At 41.3% G+C, this 22536-nt stretch overlaps 1 protein-coding gene across 6 annotated transcripts in view; it reads left to right on the top strand.

Annotated features, from left to right (window-relative positions):
• Nucleotides 1–16067, top strand: part of ZNF41 (zinc finger protein 41) — a 44189-nt gene extending 28122 nt beyond the window's left edge. For 2 of the 6 annotated variants that reach the window (XM_032756809.2, XM_032756807.2), the window contains exons 3-5: nt 4770–4896; nt 5152–5247; nt 11665–16067. In XM_032756809.2, coding sequence (XP_032612700.1) covers nt 4770–4896; nt 5152–5247; nt 11665–13709 — 2268 coding nt within the window. In that variant the 3' untranslated portion in view covers nt 13710–16067. Of the gene's footprint in view, nt 1–4729; nt 4897–5151; nt 5248–11664 lie in introns of all 6 variants that reach the window. The other 4 variants (XM_032756806.2, XM_032756805.2, XM_032756802.2 and 1 more) reach the window with 2 other exon arrangements.
• Nucleotides 16068–22536: the final 6469 nt, after the last annotated feature.

The following is a 22536-nucleotide window of genomic DNA, read 5'->3' as shown; positions in this document are numbered from 1 at the left end:
AAAAAAAAAAAAAAAAAAAAGAAAAGGAAAATATCCTTAATTTTTTTTTATGAAGACAGTTGATACTGTACATATATGGAATACTGATTTTTTTGAATACTGGTTTTTTTAAATCACTGTTTTTAAACCTTTTTATCATGAAATATTATACATATTTTGAATAATGCCACTATAAATATTCTTGAATGCATCTCCTGTTGTACATGTGCACATATTCCACGTGGGCATATATATTTCCATGAGTGGACTCACTGTGTCATATTGCCTGCATGTCTTCAACATTATACTTTAGGGCCAAAATACTTTCCAGCACAGTTGTAGCAATTCCCACCTCCTCCATCAGCAGTATGAGAGTTCTTGCACCATATTCTCTTCAACACTTGGTATTATCAGTCTTTTTCATTTAAGACTTTCTAGGGGTTGTGTACTGGTATCCATTGTGGTTTTAATTTGTATTCCCTGGCTACTAAGAAGGTTAAACCTTTTTTTATGTTTATTAAAGCCTTGGATTTCCTCTTTTGTAAAATGAATGCTTCACCCATTTTTCTACTAGGTGGTCTCTTTTTTTCTTATTGGTTTGTACAAGTTCTCTACATCTTCTAGCTGAGCCCTTTGTTGATAATGTATGTTGGAGATATCTTCTCCTACTCTGTGGCTTTCCCTTTGTTCTCTTTTAATGCTGTGTTTTAAATGAATAGTAGTTAAGCTTTGTTGTAGAAACACTTATCAGTTTTCATGGTTCATGTTTGAGAACTATTTTCCTAATTCAAGGTCATGAAGATAGCCATCTGTATTATTTTCTAAAGGCTTTATAGTTTTTGCCTTTCACATTTAAGTCTATAATACATCTGGAATTTATATATACTTTTGAAATGGGATCTCACTCTGTCACCCAGACTGGAGTACAGTGACACAAACATGGTTCACTGCAGCCTCCACCTTCCAGGCTCAAGAGATCTTCCAGCCTAGCCTCCTGAGTATCTGAGACTGCAGGTGCTTGCCACCCCACTCAGCTAATTTTTATATGTGTGCTATATATATATATATATATATATTTTTTTTTTTTTTTTTTGTAGAGACCAAGTCTCGCCATATTGCCCAGGCTGGTTTTAAACCTGGACTCAAGCAATCCTCCTGCCTTGGCCTTGGCCTCCCAAAGTGCTGGGATTACAGGCATGAGCCACTGCACCTGGCCTTGGAATTGATTTTTTTTTTTTTTTTTTTTTTTTTTTGAGATGGAGTCTCGCTTTTGTCACCCAGGCTGGAGTGCAATGGCGTGATCTCAGCTTATTGCAACCTCTGCCTCCCAGGTTCAAACGATTTGTTATTGTTTTGGCATGTGATGTGAAATAGAGCTCAGATTTTATTTTATTTTTTCTATACACAACCTTGTCTTCTTTTCTTTCTTTCTTTTTTTTTTTTTTAGATAGGGTCTTGCTCTGTCACCTAGGCTGGAGTGCAGTGGCACAGTCATGGCTCACTGCAGCCTCAGCTTCCCGGGTTCAGGTGATTCTCCCACCTCAGCCTTCTGAGTATCTGGGACTACAGGCACATGCAACCATGCCTGGCTAATTTTTTGTGTTTTTTGTAGAGATGGGATTTTGCCATGTTGTCCAGGCTGGTCTCAAACTCCTGAGCTCAAGCGATCCACCTGCCTCAGCCTCCCAAAGTGCTGGGGTTACAGGTGTGAGCCTCCACGCCCACGCCCTGGCAACATTTGTTGAAAATATTTTTCCTCACTATCTGCCTGGACACCTTTGGCATAAATCAGGTAACTGTTTATGTGGGTCTGTTTCTGTACTCTATTTTTTTTTTTTGAGACTGAGTCTCACTCTGTTGTCCAAGCTGGAGTGCAGTGGCCCGGTCTCGGCTCACTGCAACCTCCGCCTTCCAGGATCTAGTGATCCTCCTGCTTCAGCCTCCTAAGTAGCTGAGACTACAGTCATGTGCCACCATGCCCAGGTAATTTTTGTATTTTTAGAAGAGACGAGATTTCTCCATGTTGGCCAGGCTGGTCACGAACTCCTGACCTCAAGTGATCCACCTGCCTCAGCCTCCCAAAGTGCTGGGATTACAGGCGTGAGCCACTGCACCCGGCCTGTACTCTATATTCTGTTGCAATGGACTATTTGTCTATCCTAGCACCAGGACAACAATGTCTTAAATTTCCATTGCTTTGTAAGTCTTGAGGTCTTGTAAAGCATGTCCTCCCACATCGCTTTAACTATTCAAGAGCGTCTTGGCAGGCCGGGCACAGTGGCTCATGCCTGCCATCCCAGTGCTTTAGGAGGCTGAGGCAGGAGGATCACTTGAGGCCAGGAGTTCTAGACCAGCCTAGGCAACATAGGGAGACCCCTGTCTCTACAAAATACAAAAAAAAAAAAAAAAAAAAAACAAGCAGGGTATGGTGACGTATGCCTGTGGTTGAGGCTGCAGTGGGCTGTGGTTGCGCCACTGCACCCTTGCCTGCGTGACAAAGCGAGACCATGTCTCTGAAAATAAGATACAAAATAATTTTTTAAAAAAATGCCTTGGCTATTCCTGGCCGTTTGCACTTCCACAGAAATTTTAGAATTGGTTTGTCAGATTTTACAAAAATCCTGTTGTGATTTCAATTGGGATGGCATTGAATGTATTGATTTCTGTTTTTTAAAGATTTTTTTCTCTTGGGCTTTACTCTATTGTTATTTTTATAATGTCTTTATTTCGATGCTTAATGCATGGAATTTTGGACTTTATTCTTTTGTAATATGAGCACTGAAGACCCTAATTTGCACTTTAGTCACCATTTCTTAATCCAATAAATTCTTACGTGTACTGATTACATTGATATTTAGTGTATCTTCTTAGACGATCAGTTATTTCGAACTGTATTTTTAAACTTTAAAATGATTATTTCTGAAAAGTTTCGTCTTATTACTGATTTCTGACTTAAATACACTTGGTTTAGAGATGGCCTGTAAGAGATGGTTTCTGTATGGTCTCTATCTGTGTGCCCTTCCTGGTTCGTCTCATCTGTTTCCCAGCTCTATATGAGAACTCCCAAATCTTACCTCTACAATAGCCCCAAAACTCATTGTATAACTCCCTGCATGTTTTACCACCTTTATTTCAACATGGACAAAATGTAACATTATGTTTCATTCTCTTCCCCACTCCCTTCCTAATCTACTAGCCCCTCTCAGTATATAACACCACCGTCTGCATGGTTGTACAAAACCGATAACTGAGAATTGCCCTAGAATTCTTTCTTTTTCTCACTCCCATAATTCAGGCTCTTTAAAACACAGCATGAACACCTTCTTTTTGTTTGTTTGTTTGTTTGTTTGTTTTTGAGATGGAGTCTCATTCTGTCACCCAGGCTGGAGTGCAGTGGCGTGATCTCAGCTCACTGCAACCTCTGCCTCCTGAGTTCAAGCAATTCTCCTGCCTCAGCCTCCCAAGTAGCTGGGATTACAGACGCCCACCATGCCCGGCTAATTTTTGTATTTTTGGTAGAGACGGGGTTTTTGCCATGTTGGCCAAGCTGGTCTCGAACTCCTGACCTCAGGTGATCCGCCTGCCTCAGCCTCCCAAAGTGCTGGGATTATAGGCATGAGCCACCGCGCCTGGCCAACACCTTCTTTTACTTGCCCATGACAACCACTGCCTTAAGTCCAGATTGTCTTATTCTCTCATATAAACTCTGTAGAGCATCTCCAGACTGATCTGGACTCACCCATTTCAAACATTCCTCGTGATCAATCCTTTTTTTTTTTTTAGACGGAGTCTCACTCTGTATCACCCAGGCTGAAGTGCAGTGATACAATCTCGGCTCACTGCAACCTCTGCCTCCTGGGTTCAAGCAATTCTCCTGTCTCAGCCTCTCAAGTAGCTGGGATTACGGGCGTGCGCCACCACGCCCAGCTAACTTTTGTATTTTTAGTAGAGACGGGGCTTTACCATATTGGTCAGGCTGGTCTCGAACTCCTGACCTCAGGTGATCCACCCGCCTCGGCCTCTCAAAGGGCTGAGATTACAGGAGTGAGCCACCGTGCCCAGCCTGATGTATGCTGAATACTGTTTGAAATCACACAATTACAATCATGTCTTTTCCTGCATATAAATTGCAGTCCATTCTCTATTAGAAAAAAAGACTTGTTCCTTTTTCTGATGCTAGTATATCTCTACTGGATTTTCCTCATAGTCACCTTCTCAATATACTACACAGACTCCTTTCCTTTATATGGTACTACTTGCAGTTCCCAGTATCCACCATGTATATTTCTATTTTCCTTTCTCCACACTGTTGCTCATGCTTCTCCCTTCTAGATAACTCTTGCCCCACTCTGTATGAATTCTAACCTTATACCTCCTATACTTTCTTCCAAATTCCTAAAGCTCTCTTTGTGTCTTCTGTTGGTTATCCAAGTCTTTAAGTTACTTTATATTTTATTCAACTCTTTATCACCATTGCCTAGCACATCATCTGACACATAATCGGCCAGTATCTTGTTTTTAAGTTAGCTGGAGGACTTAAAGAGAGCCCATTTAAAATCCTCATTTTGAAAAGAGAATGAACGAATAAATGAATTAATGTAGTACACAACAAATGTCAAGATACTTTAATAAGTTTTTTTGCTCTCACAAAATAAAATACAAAACTAAGTACTTAGTGAAGCCCCTACGTGATACATTATGGTAAAAAGCATTAAAAACAACTTGCTGTCTACCTTCTTCCATCCCCCAGTGCTGACCATGCTGCCTTGAACAGGATTGTGTCGTTACAGGCTTCAGTGTCATTTGAGGACGTGACTGTGGACTTCAGCAGGGAGGAGTGGCAGCACTTGGACCCTGCCCAGAGACGCCTGTACTGGGATGTGACACTAGAGAACTACAGCCACCTGCTCTCAGTGGGTAAGCACGGCCGCCCTATGCATCTGCTAATGAGGGTATTTCCATTCTCGGCTGCTGAGTGCTGCCCGACACCTAACCTATATGATGGTGTCATCCTGGATTTGTCTGGGATTCAGTTCCTTTTCACCTCTGTGATTATTACTCTGTTCCCAGTGAAATGTGTTTACTTTTCTGAAAAGCAAAGGGAAAGTGTCACTGAAAGGTCCCTGAAACCCAATCAGCTGGACCCAATCGTGTATCATGTCCTGTTAACAGGGTACCAAGTTCCCAAGTCAGAGGCCACCTTCAAGTTGGAGCAAGGAGAGGGGCCGTGGACGCTGGAGGGGGAAGCCCCACATCAGAGCTATTCAGGTGAGTGAGCATGACCCAGACAGATGGGGACATGGAAGTCAGTGTCACTTTCCCTAGGAAAGCCCGATGCCTTTGAAACACTCTGAAGATAACCCATCTTGAAAGTTCTAAACTTTTGGAGTCAGTTGGAGATAGTTGACAATAGCCCTCAAATACCTAAATGCCATTTCCATGTATGACCCTTGCCACATTATTGTCTTCTTTGATTGGCCTTTTGGCAAGAGAGCTGTCTCTAGTCTCTGTACTCTGTATCACATACCACCCTGTCTTATCTAGGACCTTTTTATTCTTCCTACTGTACCCCTGCCCCCCATCTTAGTCTTTTCTTGTACATCCAAGTGTTTTAAAATTTCTGTGGCCCAGGCTGGAGTGCAGTGACATGATCTCGGCTCAGTGCAACCTCCACCTCCCAGGTTCAAGCGATCCTCCCACCTCAGCCTCCCAAATAGTGGGGACTACATGCACACGCCACCATGCCCAGCTAATTTTTGTATTTTTTGTAGAGACGTGATTTCACCATGTTGGCCAGGCTGGACTCGAACTCCTGGGCTCAACTGATCTGCCTGACTCGGCCTCCCAGAGTGCTGAGATTACAGACCTTTGCTGGGATTACGGGTCTTTTTATTTTTATTTTTATTTATTTATTTTTTTTGAGACGGAGTTTCGCTCTTGTTGCCCAGGCTGGAGTGCAATGGCGTGATCTCATTTCACTGCAACTTCCACCTCCCAGTTTCAAGCAATTCTCCTGCCTCAGCCTCCCTAGTAGCTGGGATTACAGGCATGCACCACCACTCCCAGCTAATTTTGTATGTTTAGTAGAGATGGGGTTTCTCCATGTTGGTCAGGCTGGTCTCGAACTCCTAACCTCAGGTGATCTGCCCGCCTCGGCCTGCCAAAGTGCTGGGATTACAAGCATGAACCACCGCGCCCGGCCAGGTCTTTTCTTTTATTCCAATTCTCCATATCCATTCTTTATGCCTCCTTCCATGGGCAGCTGATCTAATGTGTTTGAACCTTGAAATTGTGTGATATTCTCTTAAAGCCTGAAGTATTGGTTTATGAGTATGTATTTTTATTATATATAAAACATATTGTATTATGTTTCTCAATTCTGTTCCTTTTTTTTCACTCATTCCTATGGTCTCTCCATATTTTAGTATGTTTGTCTGGCTTTGTTCTTCAAATTGCTACATAGTATTTCACAGTGTCCCCAGCACCACATCATACTTAACCACTCACCTAGTCATGGACGCTGAGCATTGTGTCCAAGTCCCATCTAATACAAACAATTCTGTAATCAACTTCTACATAAATGTTTCCTTACAAGGTATGAGAATTTCTCAGGGATGTGTAGAGAAGAGAGGATTTGCGCCTAATCATGGAGTATCTCATCCAGAATAGGACTGAGTACCACCATATTATTCTCAGATTAGCTGCACTGTACAAGTGTTCTGGCTTCCCCAGTGTTTCTGCTAACAATTAGTAGTACCAGAGTTTCTCATTTTTTGGTCAATAGTGGGTATAAAGGGGTATCTCTCTTTTTTTTTTTAACCTCGTGATGCAACAGTAGGGTATCTCATTTTTAATTTGGACATTTCATGATTTACCTGATACCTCTTTGAGCTTCCCTCCTATGAATTACCTTGTTCATAACATTGCCCTGGTTTCTATTGTGCCTCCTCAATTGTCTGTTTCTTACTGATCTGCATCCCATTTATTATTTGCCCCTTTTTCAGCCTTCTCTTCCTCATTTTCCCCATAAGCAAGGTTTCCCTAGGGAACTTTTCTCCTGTTCAGTCTTTTTCTTTTCCTTTTTTGTTTTTTGAGACAGAGTATCACTCTGCCACCCAGGCTGGAATGCAGTGGTGCCATTTCGGCTTACTGCAGCATATGTCTCCTGGGTTCAAGCGATTCTCCTGCCTCAGCCTCCTGAGTATCTGGGATTACAGATGTGCACCACCATACTCTGCTAATTCTTGTATATTTAGTAGAGATGGGGTTTTGCCATGTTGGCCAGGCTGGTCTCAATCTCCTGACCTCAAGTGATCTGCCTGCCTCAGCCTCCCAAAGTGCTGGGATTATAAGTGTGACCCACCATGCCCGGCCAGTTCCATGTTTTCTGCTGCCTGAATTGTAATTATTCTATTCCTGATTTGATTTGCTGATTCCATTGTTTTTACTATTTCATATTAAATGCTAATGACCGATATCTTTACCTAAAACATTCTATTTCTCTGTCATGAGCATTATGAAACAAACCTACAATTGTTCTCCATTACCTAGTATATGACAATTAAACTCTTATTTCAAAGAGATAAACAACATGGCCACATATTTCCAATTCAACTCGTATCTGTATATTTTCTGTAACCTCTGCTCAACTCCATTTTTAATATTTTCTTAATGTTAACTATATCTGATAGTCCTCCCTGAATCTGACTGTTTATTCTGTTCTCTGTCTATTCAGATGAGACATTTTCCACCTTGTGATCAGTTCTCACCTGTCTCACAAAATGGCTCTTAATTATTCCAGCCTGTATGGCTCTTTCCTTTTTCTCGTCCTCCATCCCACAAGAATTCTGAGAAAATCACAGGATTTTAGCATATATGGTAACTGAGGCTTTTACCTCTATGTTTTTAGAAAGTCTCCGGAATTAAGAGCCTGTTTCAGGCTGAGTGTGGTAGCTCATGTCTGTAAACCCAGAACTTTGGGAGGCCGAGGCGGGAGGATCACTTGAGGCCAGGAGATCAAGACCAGCCTGGGCAACACAACAAGATTCCATCTCTATTTCAAAAAAAGAATTTAAGAAAAAAGAGCCTATTTCTTTTTATAGAAAAATCTTAATTTGACAAATAAGAATTGTATGTATTTATCACGTACAACATGGTGTTTTGAAATATGTATACATGAAGAGCCTATTTCTTATAGTATAACTCAGGGTCTTACCGAGGGAGAAACCACAGACTAATGTGAACGGAGAATGGTTAACATAAAGATTCTTTGCAGCCGGGCGTGGTGGCTCACACCTATAATCCCAGCACTTTGGGAGGATAAGGCAGGTGGATCACCTGAGGTCAAGAGTTCAAGCCCAGCCTGGCCAACATGGTGAAACCCCATCTCTACTAAAAATACAAAAATTAGCTGGGCGTGGTGGCCCACGCCTGTAATCCCAGTTACTCAGGTGGCTGAAGCTGGAGAATCGCTTGAACCCAGGAGGCGGAGGTTGCAGTGAGCCATGGGACTGGAATAATGAGGGATTTGCTAGCAAAAAAAGAAACTCTGAAGAATAAAGGAATAGCAGATAGAAAGCACAGCAGGTTCTTCTAGGGTTGTGAGCGAGCATCCAAGGAAGAGGCTCCCTACTTCCCAGGGATGAAATTCAGACCTTATAGGGAGGGCACAACCATGGTTCAAGGCAGGTAGAATACTTGCTGTGGTGCTGTGCTGGTGGAACTTGCTGGAAACCTGCCCTCTAGGATTCCAGGGAAAGCTGTTGATACGGAGGTGACTCACTGGAGCGATTCCACTACAAATCGTCTGAGAGTAAACTGGGGGGTTTTGGGTGCTGCTGACTGTACAGCACTGTGGGGGCCTGCAGGAACTAGGTGCTTGGGAAGCCATATGAGCTGCAGAAGCTGGGTGCTGGAGAAGTCACCCACACTGCAGGAGCCGAGCTCTAGAGAAGACCGCGAGATCTGGGTACTGGGGACACTACATGTGCGTCAGGAGCCAGATGTTGGCAAAGATGCCCACACTACATGAGCCTGGTGCTAGACAGCCTGCCCCTGCTGGATGAGCCTGCTGAGTGAGCCCCCTAGAACCAGGAAGCAAACCCTCCTCCTCCTGCAGTGTCTCTCTAGCATCTTACACTGACAAAGTTTAATATTGTGCCAGCTGGCAGAAGAAAAAAATATTTAAAGAGATCAAGATCCACTTTTAAAATTTTTAATTTTTATGGGTACATAAGTATATATATTTATGGGGTACATGGGATATTTGGGGGTTTTGGAATTTTTTTATTTTTGAGACAGAGTCTCGCTCTGTCACCTAGGCTGGAGTGCAGTGGTGCAATCTTGGCTCACTGCAACCTCCACCTCCCGGATTCAAGCGATTCTCCTGCCTCAGCCTCCCAAGTGGCTGGGATTACAGGTGCATGCCACCATGCCTGGCTAATTTTTGTATTTTTAGTAGAGATGGGGTTTTGCCATGTTGACCAGGCTGGTCTCTAACTCCCGACCTCAGGTGATCCACCCGCCTTGGCCTCCCAAAGTGCTGGGATTACAGGCACATGCCACCATGCCCAGCTAATTTTTGTATCTTTAGTAGAGATGGGATTTTGCCATGTCTCAAACTCCTGGCCTCAAGTGATCCACCCCCTTTGGCCTCCCAAAGTGCTAGGATTACAGACATGAGCCACCGCACCCAGCCTGCATGGGATATTTTGATACAGGCATACGATGTGTAATAATCACATCAGGGTAACTGGGGCCAGATCCGTTTTTGTTGAGCAGGCAAAGAAGGGTGAATTTGGAACTGAGAGGCAAAACATTGATAACCAGCACACTTATTCTTCAGTTTTCTGAAGTGGAGCATGTAGAAAATATTTAGTAAATGAATTTATTGAATTTGGGGATATAGGCAGAGAAGGAGATTTTTCCTCTTTCAGATGAAATTTTCAAGTGTCTGCTCAGAGGAATTCAAAGGAACATACATTATATTTGGAAAGGGAGGATGACTGCATGAAATATTAACACTCTCACCCTTTGTGTATTTGTCCTTTCTGTTATAAAACTGTGCCAAACTGAGTATCAATATGAATGGTACAGTGTCTGCTTTACAAATTCATAGCAAACATAAGCTCCCTAGAGGTATACCAAAATTAGAGCTAATATTTAGAAAGACAATACATTTTGGATATGCATGGAGGAACAAAACAAGAGGCTAAATATAGATGTATGTCTTCCCCTACATGATAATTCTGAGGTGAATGGGTCCAGTTCAACAAGTCAGCTCTAATCCTGACGGGTCATTCAGGGACCATGTTCTAAGTCACTCCTCTGACATCTCCTGGGGCATTGTTGTCACCTGCCTGGTTAATGATGGGTCACTGTGGAGTCCAGTGGGAAGAGGGAAGAGGAAATAGAGGAGATTTGCCCACTGTCTTAAGGCTGGCCTGCAAGTAGCATATATCACTTCTGCTCATATTCCACTGGTGAGAACACAGCGAGGCCAGTGGATGTAAGGCCCAGCTACATTCTATTCCTGTGAAAGAAGGAGAGAATAGATCTCAGGGGAGGGCCTGCAGATTCTACCACAGATAGCTTTCCCTTTCCTCTTTACACGCCTTGTTATAAGCATGTATTCCTGGAACCAATAGAAACTGCAGCTGGGGCCGGCACAGTGGCTCACACCTGTAATCCCAGCACTTTGGGAGCCCAAGGTGGGCAGATCACTTGAGGTCAGGAGTTCAAGACCAGCCTGGCCAACATGGTGAAACCCCGTCTCTATTAAAAATACAAAAATTAGCTGGGCGTGGTGATGCATGCCTGTAATCCCAGCTACTCGGGAGGCTGAAGCAGGAGAACTGCTTGAACCCGGGAGGTGGAGGTTGCAGTGAGCCGAGATCACACCACCGCACTCCAGCCTGGGTGACAGAGCAAGACTCCATTTCAAAAAAAAAAAAGAAAGAAAGAAAAGAAACTTGCAGCTGGTTATAAAGTTGGAGTGCAGATGTCTATTCACTGTTTGTCTATGTCAGGATGGCGTGTTGCAACTAGTTTTCCTATAGATATAAAGGAATTGGTGTTTGAGGCATATAGATTTAATGTTCAAATTAACATTAAATTTGAAGGGCTCCACTCATAATGGTATAGAGGGAAAAGCAAGAAGAAGCAGAGAGCTTAGTAAAGTGGTGGAGCTGATATGTATTAAGAACATACATTCTGAAATATTTCTTCCATGCCAGGCTTCCCCCTCACAGGCTGCAGTTTCTTCTGGTTACTCTACTCACAATCCAGGCCTCTTACATAGTGGAGCTGGACTCCCAGGGTTCAAATCCCATCTCTCCCACTTATTTAGCTATTCGATATTCAGCAAGTTGCATGACTTCTCTGTGCCTCTGTTTTCTCAATTGTAAAACAAATGATAATCGTAGCTACCTCATAGGGTTTAGTGAGGATTAAATGGGCTGTTTCGTGTAAAGCACTTGTAACAGTCTCTCTGCATCATAAATGGTATACAGTTGTTTTGCATTTATTAAGTGTTCTATAAGAATATTGTGTCACTACATTATTGCTACTATATTGCCCTATGGGCTCTTCCATTTATCTGTGTTCATCCTGTCTGAACTACATGTCCCCTCTAGCCTCTGCTAATTGTTCTTTGTGTCGTTTTCATTTCTTTCTTTTTCTTTTTAGGTGAGGCTATTGGGAAAATGCAGCAACAGGGAATTCCTGGAGGAATTTTCTTCCACTGTGAGAGATTTGATCAACCCATAGGAGAAGATTCATTGTGTTCTATTTTAGAAGAACTGTGGCAAGATAATGACCAGCTAGAGCAACGTCAGGAAAACCAGAATAACCTTTTAAGTCATGTGAAAGTATTGATTAAGGAGAGGGGCTATGAACCTAAAAACATTGAAAAAATAATTCATGTGACTACCAAGCTTGTTCCTTCAATTAAAGGACTCCATAACTGTGACACAATTTTGAAGCATACTTTAAACTCACATAATCATAATAGAAACAGTGCAACAAAGAACCTTGGCAAGATTTTTGGAAATAGTAACAATTTCCCCCGTAGCCCTTCCGCTACTAAGAATGAGAATTCTAAGACAGGAGCAAATTCCTGTGAACATGATCACTATGAAAAACATCTCAGCCACAAACAAGCTCCCACCCACCATCAGAAAATTCATCCTGAGGAGAAGCTTTATGTGTGTACTGAATGTGTAATGGGCTTCACTCAGAAGTCACATCTGTTTGAGCATCAGAGAATTCATGCTGGAGAAAAGTCCCATGAATGTGACAAAAGCAACAAAGTCTTCCCCCAGAAACCCCAGGTTGATGTACATCCGAGTGTTTATACAGGAGAAAAACCCTATCTGTGTACTCAATGTGGGAAAGTCTTTACCCTCAAATCAAACCTCATTACACATCAAAAAATTCATACTGGGCAGAAACCCTACAAATGCAGTGAATGTGGAAAAGCCTTTTTCCAGAGATCAGACCTCTTTAGACATCTGAGAATTCATACAGGAGAAAAACCTTATGAATGCCGTGAATGTGGAAAAGGCTTCTCCCAGAACTCAGACCTCAGTATACATCAGAAAACTCATACCGGAGAGAAACACTATGAATGCAATGAATGTGGGAAGGCTTTCACAAGAAAATCAGCACTCAGGATGCATCAGAGAATCCACACAGGAGAGAAACCTTATGTATGCGCTGACTGTGGGAAGGCCTTCATCCAGAAATCACATTTCAACACACATCAGAGAATTCATACTGGAGAAAAACCATATGAATGCAGTGACTGCGGGAAATCCTTCACTAAGAAGTCACAACTCCATGTGCATCAAAGAATTCACACCGGAGAGAAACCCTATATATGTACGGAATGTGGAAAGGTCTTCACTCACAGGACAAACCTCACCACACATCAGAAAACTCATACTGGGGAAAAACCCTATATGTGTGCTGAATGTGGAAAGGCTTTTACTGACCAGTCAAATCTCATTAAACACCAGAAAACTCACACTGGAGAGAAACCCTATAAGTGCAACGGCTGTGGAAAAGCCTTCATATGGAAGTCACGCCTCAAAATACATCAGAAATCTCATATTGGAGAGAGACACTATGAATGCAAGGACTGCGGGAAAGCCTTCATCCAGAAATCAACACTAAGCGTGCATCAGAGAATCCATACAGGAGAGAAACCCTACGTTTGTCCTGAATGCGGGAAGGCTTTTATCCAGAAATCGCACTTCATTGCACATCATAGAATCCATACTGGAGAGAAGCCTTATGAATGCAGCGACTGTGGGAAATGCTTCACTAAGAAGTCACAACTCCGTGTGCATCAGAAAATCCACACAGGTGAAAAGCCCAATATATGTGCTGAATGTGGAAAGGCCTTCACTGACCGATCAAATCTCATAACACATCAGAAAATCCACGCTAGGGAGAAACCCTATGAATGCAGTGACTGCGGGAAAACCTTCACCTGGAAGTCACGCCTCAATATACATCAGAAGTCTCATACTGGAGAAAGACACTATGAATGTAGTAAATGTGGGAAAGCTTTCATCCAGAAAGCCACACTAAGTATGCATCAGTTAATTCATACAGGAAAGAAACCTTATGCTTGTACAGAATGTCAGAAGGCCTTTACTGACAGATCGAATCTCATTAAACACCAGAAAACGCATAGTGGAGAAAAACGCTATAAAGCCAGTGACTGAGAAAGTCTTCACCTGGAAATCACAATTGGGTATGCATCAGGTATCTAATAGTAGGGAGGAGGAAGGCCTGTTGCTGCAATCGTTGTGCAGGGGGAAATGGATATGAGAGACTGAGGCTTGAGTGAGCTGAAGGCAAACAGAGCCAAGTATCCTTCAGTCCACTGGAAAGACAAGTTCCTGCATCACCACAGTGTATATGCAATTCTATGCATAGGAAGAGCCTTTAGAGAAAGCATTTGAGTGAAAGTCATGTTTGGTGACATGATTCATACAGACCTCTTGAGCTCCTGGAAATAGTAGAATTAAGACCTGAGGAGATGACTTGTCATCTCTTATGCTTCACTTTTTGGATAAAGAACTTTTTAAATTCAGTACTGATTAGTTCAGCATATCCTGGGACATAAAAGTACTCACTACTGGGAAAAACTTTTTCAAATTTCTAGGTTGAGGAGAAGAGTTTTCGTTGTCCAAACACTGGCAGGGCACTGACATCAAGGCAGAAAACCTACTTGGGAATGCAGATATCTGTTTTTGTGATCATTGGCACTTAAGACACAGAAAAGATTCCCATGAAAAACTGTTTTTTCTCTTCCCTTGGGAAGTCCTCATGGTATATATATTTTAAGTGCAACAGAATTTTTAAATTTAAAGGTATAACTTTATGAATTGAGAAATTAGGCCTAGCTCTAGCCTATGTTACAGAAATATAGTCATTGAATGATACAGACATATAAAGGTAGTTGTCTCATTATTAATTTCCTGCTGGGAGAGCAGGTGAGTCATACCGTATAAGAGGTATGCATGCCTTCTAACCTATGTCCCCAAAGCTGTCATTTGCATAAGCTGCAGGCCATAGATTCCTGATCCCCTCAGTAACTGACCCTACGACAATGGAACTGATCCACAGCACTCTAGATTTTCAGGCTAAACCACCAACACCCCTGCTTTCCTTGGGATTCCTGTTTGAAAAAGAATGGTTGAAAAATTGAGTTTCACTTCCTAATATTTTGTTTTTCTTCCTATTTGGTTAAGGTATATTCATTTCCTACATGCACATTAAGGGTAGTTTTGTGTAGACTGCTATGGGATAAAGTCATGTTGCATTGCAATTAGTTATTCTAAGACATAATTACAGTTTATCATAGTTGAATAACTGGAAGACTTCTCAAGAAAGAGCACTGCTCTTTTTTAACACTGATATATACACACGTTCTCATTTTCTCTTAAACATTTTTTACAATACTCATAAAAAGGAACTTTGTAGCATATAATTGTATTTTTATTTTATTTTAAAATCTTTTTATTAAACTATAATGTATACAGAAAATGCATATATCATAAACATACAGCTCAGTGCATTCTCAAAAACTGAACATACTCAGATCAAGAAACGGAATGTGACCAGCACCCCAGAAGCCTTCCCCACTTTCCCTTCCAGGCAAGTGCCCAAGGGTATACACTATCCTGGCTTCTCACAGCATAGATTCATTTTGCCTGTTTTGTATTTTATATAAATTGAGTCAATTATGTATCATATAATTGAGCAGTATACTCTTTAGCATCTGTCTTCTTTCATTCACATTATGTATGTGAGAGTCATCCATATGTTGCATATAGTTGTAGATAATTCATTCTCATTGTCATGTTGTATCCCATTCTGTGAATATGCTGCAATATAATTTATCCATTCTACTGTTTGTAGACATTTGGGTTGTTTGCAGCTTAGGCTATTAGGAATTGTGCTGCTGTGTATTGGTGAACATATGTATGTATTCCTGTTAGGTATGTACCTAAGTGTATCCATATGTTCAGCTATATGTTATAAAACCAGCTTTCAAGTGGTTGTACCAATGTACACTCCCACCAACCCAGTATGCAAGTTCTAGTGCTCCACATACTTGCCACCATTTGGCATTTTCCATCTTTTTTACTATAGCCATTAGTGGTGGGCATATAGTGATATGTCAGTTTTAGTTTTCGTTTTTATTTTCTTGTCCTCCAAACCATTGTAGTATCTCCCCAGGATAGATGAGTGATGGCTGAGACCTGAGACTAGGCCTGTTCCTCACATGACTGCACCATTTTACATTCTATCAATGTATGAGGGTTCCAGTTTCTCCACATCCTTACCAACTCTTATTATTATCAGTCTTTTTTATTATAGCTATCCTAGTACATGTGAAGTGATATTGTGATATTAATTTACATTGCCCTAATGATTAATAATATTGATCATCTTTTATTGAGAATCTTTGATGAAGTGTCTGTTTAAATCTTTTGCCCATTATCAATTGGGTTATTTTTTTTTTATTGTTAAGCACTGAGAGTTTTTAAAAATATATTCTGGGTGTAACTTCACTATCAGTCCATTATCCTTGCAAAGGTTTTCTCCCAGTCTCTGGATTGTCTTTTCATTCTCTTAAGAGTGTCTTTTGAAGGACAGAACTGCTTATTTTGATGAAGTCCATTCTTTCCATTTGTTCACTTCTGGGTTGTGCTTTGAGTGCTGTATCTAAGAAATCCTTGCCTAACCAAAGATTACAATGATTTTTTCCTGTGTTTTCTTCTAAAGGTTTAAGTTTTACATCTAGATCTAGCATCTATTTTGATTTATATGGTGTGAAATATGGATCCAAGTTCTTTTTTGTTTTTGTTTTGTTTTGTTTTTGCTTATGGATATTCAAATGTTTCCACACCATTTGTTTAAAAATACTACCCTCTCTCAATATTTTGACTTTTGTCAAAAGTCACTTGTCCAGACCAGACATGGTGGCTCATGCCCTGTAATCCCAGTGTTTTGCAAGGCTGACGTGGGGGGATCACTTGAGGCCAGGAGTTCAAGACCAGCTTGGGCAACATGGCAAGATCCTGTCTCTAAAAATATTTTTTTTTTTTACATTAGCCAGGTGTAGTGGTTCATGCCTGTAGTCCCAGTTACTCAGAAGGCTGGGGTGGGAGGATTGATTGAGTCCAGGAGCTAGAGGCTGCAGGGAGCTGTGATCCACACCACTGCACTCCAGCCTGGGTGACAGAGTGAGACCCAGTCTCTTAAAAAAGAAAAAACAATCACTTGTCCAGAGGTGGAGCTTCTGGAATGGTAAGGTGAGGAGCTCTGCAAAACCCCTCCCCCAAAAGCTTTTTTTGAATGGTCAAAAACTACCAAACCTTGATAAGAATAGTGTGGTCTATGGCATTTAGACTTGGAGCTGCTCCCATCCGCAGCTCTGTGGGCATGGAAGCCTCACTGTAAACGGAGGGAGCTGACCTGACTCTGAGCTCCAGAGAAAAGCTCCATGCCTAGAGGTATTGTCATTCTCAGTAAACTATCGCAAGGACAAAAAACCAAACACCGCATGTTCTCACTCATAGGTGGGAATTGAACAATGAGAACTCATGGACACAGGAAGGGGAACATCATACTCCGGGGACTGTTGTGGGGTGAGGGGAGGGGGGAGGGACAGCATTAGGAGATATACCTAATACTAAATGACGAGTTAATGGGTGCAGCAAACCAACATGGCACACGGATGCATATGTAACAAACCTGCACATTGTGCACATGTACCCTAAAACCTAAAGTATAATAAAAAAAAAAAAAAAACAGCGATGTTGGTAGCAAGTAATTGGGGCAGGCCAACCTCACAGCTGCCTGAGGCTGCAACATTGTTTGAGTGAGCAGCAGACCGGACAAAAAATTAAAGGGATATGGAAAATAAGACAGCAGTAGTGGGAATTGATAAGCCCACACATATGCATGAGGATGTGGAAGGCTGTGTACATGACCACAAAATATCAGGTACCTAGATGAATGTGAGACCCTATACAAGCCGAAATGAATGCCAGCACAGACTTACAAGCAGACCGAACTTAATATGTGTACTCAGACTCACACATTTATCCCCTTAGCAGAAGCCATACTGGTTTGAGGTGTATAATCACAACTTCTAAGCAATCATTGGATAAAAATAAGCTATGCAGACCCACAGGTGACCCCAAGGAAGCCAGGCATAAAAACGGAAAGAATTATTTAAAAACTGTGTGGTGGCTCACACCTGTAATCTCAGCACTTTGGGAGGCTGAGGCAGGCGGATCACCTGAGGTCAGGAGTTCAAGACCAGCCTGGCCAACATGGTAAAACCCCATCTCTACGAAAAATACAAAATTAGCCAGGTGTGGTGGCGCATGTCTGTAATTCTAGCTACTTGGGAGGCTGAGGCAGGAGAATCACTTGAACCTGGGAGGTGGAGGTTGCAGTGAGCTGAAATCGCACCACTGCACGCCAGCCTAGGCAACAAGAGTGAAACTCCGTCTCAAAAAAAAAAAAACTAAGCAGAGACATCAGTAACTGCACACTGAGGGATGAAAAACTCTACAGAATTAGTCCCCACGAGTCCCTAAACAAACAAAAAACAACAGCAACAATAATAACTGTGGAGGGTGGGGTCATAATCCAGAATTACTAAAATATATATTATCTACAGTGTCAACTTTTTAACAATTATGAGACATGCAAAACAAACTGCACACACGGAGAATTCTGGTCCATACACAGGGAAAAAAACATACCAGTCCACTGTCTCTGAGGATGTCCACATGTTGCATTTAACAGTTAAAGACTTGGTGTCTTTATATATTAAATAGTCACGTGTGGTGGTACATGCCTGTGGTCCCAGCTAATCAGGAGGCTGAAGCAAAAGGATCGCTTGAGCCCAGGAATTGGAGACTGCAGTAAGCCATGATAGTGTCACTGTACTCTAGCCTGGGCTACAGAGCAAGACACTGTCTCAAAAATAAAAAATTTAAAAAAAAAAATTCTAGTTAACAAAAAAAAAAAGAGAGAGAGAAAGAACAAAAAAGATATGAAAGCTAAGGAAAACAAATCTCAAAATGGCAGATGTAAATCTAACCATATCAATAATTATATTATAAATAAATGGACTAAATTCTCCAATCAAAAGGCAGAGACTGTCAGATTAGGATGAAGACAGGATCCAACCATATGCTACCTATAAAAGCCACACTTTAGATTCAAAGTTACAAATACACTGAAAGTAAAATGATGGAAAAATATCTAACATGCAAAGAGTAACATAAATGAGCTGGAGTGGCTATACTGATTTCTGGCAAAATGGAAATTTAGTTGGAAAATGTTACTAAACACAAAAGGGTCATTTTATAATGATACTATGGTCAATTCATCAGAAAAATATTTTTTTAATTTTATATAAATTTATAAAATTGTATATCAAAGTATATTTTATAAAAAATATATATTTAATAATATATATTTATAAAACTATATATATATATATCTGTCTCTAACAAAGGAGCCTCGAAACACATGGAGCAAAAAACTGACAGAAACAAAGGGAAAAATAGACAATTCAGAAATAGCAGTTGGAGAATTCAATAACCCATTCTCAGGAATTAATAGAACAACTAGAAATAAAATCATCAAGGATATGGAAGACTTGAACAACACTATAAACCTGATGTGACCTAATTGACATCAATAGAACACTGCACTCAACAACAGCAGAATACACATTATTTTCAAATACATATGGAACACACTCCAGGATAGATCTATGCTAGACCATAAAACATGTTTCAAAACATTTTAAAGGGCTTAAATTTTACAAAATATGTTTTCTGACTATAACAACTAGAAATCCACAAGAGAAGGAAATTGGAGAAACCCACAAATATTTAGAAATTAACACTTTTTTTATTATACTTTAAGTTTTAGGGTACATGTGCACAATGTGCAGGTTTGTTACGTATGTATACATGTGCCATGTTGGTGTGCTGCACCCATTAACTTGTCATTTAGCATTAGGTATATCTCCTAATGCTATTCCTCCCCCCCTCCCCCCACCCCACAACAGTCCCCGGAGTGTGATGTTCCCTTTCCTGTGCCCATGTGTTCTCATTGTTCAATTCCTACCTATGAGTGAGAACATGTGGTGTTTGGCTTTTTGTCCTTGTGATAGTTTACTGAGAATGATGATTTCCAGTTTCATCCATGTCCCTACAAAGGACATGAACTCATCATTTTTTATGGCTGCATAGTATTCCATGCTGTATATGTGCCACATTTTCTTAATCCAGTCTATCGTTGTTGGACATTTGGGTTGGTTCCAACTCTTTGCTATTGTGAATAGTGCCGCAATAAACATACGTGTGCATGTGTCTTTATAGCAGCATGATTTATAGTCCTTTGGGTATATACCCAGTAATGGGATGGCTGGGTCAAATGGTATTTCTAGTTCGAGATCTCTGAGGAATCGCCACACCGACTTCCACAATGGTTGAACTAGTTTCCAGTCCCACCAACAGTGTAAAAGTGTTCCTATTTCTCCACATCCTCTCCACCACCTGTTGTTTCCTGACTTTTTAATGATTGCCATTCTAACTGGTGTGAGATGGTATCTCATTGTGGTTTTGATTTGCATTTCTCTGATGGCCAGTGATGATGAGCATTTTTTCATGTGTTTTTTGGCTGCATAAATGTCTTCTTTTGAGAAGTGTCTGTTCATGTCCTTCGCCCACTTTTTGATGGGGTTGTTTGTTTTTTTCTTGTGAATTTGTTCAAGTTCATTGTAGATTCTGGATATTAGCCCTTTGTCAGATGAGTAGGTTGCAAAAATTTTCTCCCATTTTGTAGGTTGCCTGTTCACTCTGATGGTAGTTTCTTTTGCTGTGCAGAAGCTCTTTAGTTTAATGAGATCCCATTTGTCAATTTTGGCTTTTGTTGCCATTGCTTTTGGTGTTTTAGACATGAAGTCCTTGCCCATGCCTATGTCCTGAATGGTAATGCCTAGGTTTTCTTCTAGGGTTTTTATGGTTTTAGGTCTAACATGTAAGTCTTTAATCCATCTTGAATTAATTTTTGTATAAGGTGTAAGGAAGGGATCCAGTTTCAGCTTTCTACATATGGCTAGCCCGTTTTCCCAGCACCATTTATTAAATAGGGAATCCTTTCCCCATTGCTTATTTTTGTCGGGTTTGTCTAAGATCAAATAGTTGTAGATATGCGGCGTTATTTCCGAGGGCTCTGTTCTGTTCCATTGATCTATGTCTCTGTTGTGGTACCAGTACCATGCTGTTTTGGTTACTGTAGCCTTGTAGTATAGTTTGAAGTCAGGTAGCATGATGCCTCCAGCTTTGTTCTTTTGGCTTAGGATTGACTTGGTGATGCGGGCTCTTTTTTGGTTCCATATGAACTTTAAAGTAGTTTTTTCCAATTCTGTGAAGAAAGTCATTGGTAGCTTGATGGGGATGACATTGAATCTATAAATTACCTTGGGCAGTATGGCCATTTTCACGATATTGATTCTTCCAACCCATGAGCATGGAATGTTCTTCCATTTGTTTGTATCCTCTTTTATTTCATTGAGCAGTGGTTTGTAGTTCTCCTTGAAGAGGTCCTTCACATCCCTTGTAAGTTGGATTCCTAGGTGTTTTATTCTCTTTGAAGCAATTGTGAATGGGAGTTCACTTAGGATTTCACTCTCTGTTTGTCTGTTATTGGTGTATAAGAATGCTTGTGATTTTTGCACATTGATTTTGTATCCTGAGACTTTGCTGAAGTTGCTAATCAGCTTAAGGAGATTTTGGACTGAGACGATGGCGTTTTCTAGATATACAATCACGTCATCTGCAAACAGGGACAATTTGACTTCCTCTTCTCCTAATTGAATACCCTTTATTTCCTTCTCCTGCCTAATTGCCCTGGCCAGAACTTCCAACACTATGTTGAATAGGAGTGGTGAGAGAGGGCATCCCTGTCTTGTGCCAGTTTTCAAAGGGAATGCTTCCAGTTTTTGCCCATTCAGTATGATATTGGCTGTGGGTCTTTTTTTGTTTTGTTTTGTTTTTTGTTTTTGAGACAGAGTGTCACTCTGTCAGCCAGGCTGGAGTGCAGTGGCATGATCCCGGCTCACTGCAACCTCCACCACCTGGGCTCAAGCAATTCTCCTGCCCAGCCTCCTGAGTAACTGGGATTACAGGCGCCTGCCACCACACCCGGCTTATTTTTGTATTTTTATTAGAGATGAGGTTTCACCATGTTGGCCAGGCTGGTCTTGAACTCCTGATCTCAGGTGATCCACCCGCCTCGGCCTCCCAAGTAGCTGGGATTACAGGCAGCCACTGGGCCCGGCCAGAAATTAACACATTTCTAAATAAGCCATGAATGGGAAATTAGAAAGTACTGCATGAAAATGAAAACACAACATACCACAATTTATGGGATGCGACTAAAGCAGTGCTTAAAGGGAAATGTATAGCTTTAAATGCCTATATTAGAAAAGGAGAGGGTGGCACGGTAGCTCATGCCTGTAATCCCAGGACTTTGGGAGGTCAAGGCGGGCAGATTGCTCAGGAGTTCGAGATGAGCCTGGCAAGAATGGCAAAACCCCGTATCTACAAAAATTAGCCAGGTGTGGTGGCACGTGCCTGTAGTCCCAGCTACTTGGGTTGCTGAAGCAGGAGGATCTCTAGAGCCCGGGAGGTGGAAGTTGCAGTGAGCTGAGATTGTGCCACTGCACTCCAGCCTGAGTGACAGTGCGAGACTGCCTCTCAAAAAGAAAGAAAAGAAAAACGGAGAAAGATTTCAAACCAATAATCTAAGCTCCCACCTTAAAAATGTAGAAATGTAGCAATCTACACTTAAAGCAAGCAGAGGTAAGGAAATGATAAAGATTTGGATGGAAATCATTGCAATGGATAAATTTAAAAAACAATAAGGAAAATTCGGGAAACCAAAAGTTGATTCTTTGAAAAGATCAACACAATTGACAAATATTTAGATGGACCAAGATGA

This window comes from Hylobates moloch, unplaced genomic scaffold (genome assembly GCF_009828535.3).
Source record: "Hylobates moloch isolate HMO894 unplaced genomic scaffold, HMol_V3 SCAFFOLD_7, whole genome shotgun sequence".
In the NCBI taxonomy this organism is placed as follows: domain Eukaryota; kingdom Metazoa; phylum Chordata; class Mammalia; order Primates; family Hylobatidae; genus Hylobates; species Hylobates moloch.
Note: the sequence above shows the minus strand (reverse complement) of the source record. Positions and strands in the feature narration are given on the sequence as shown.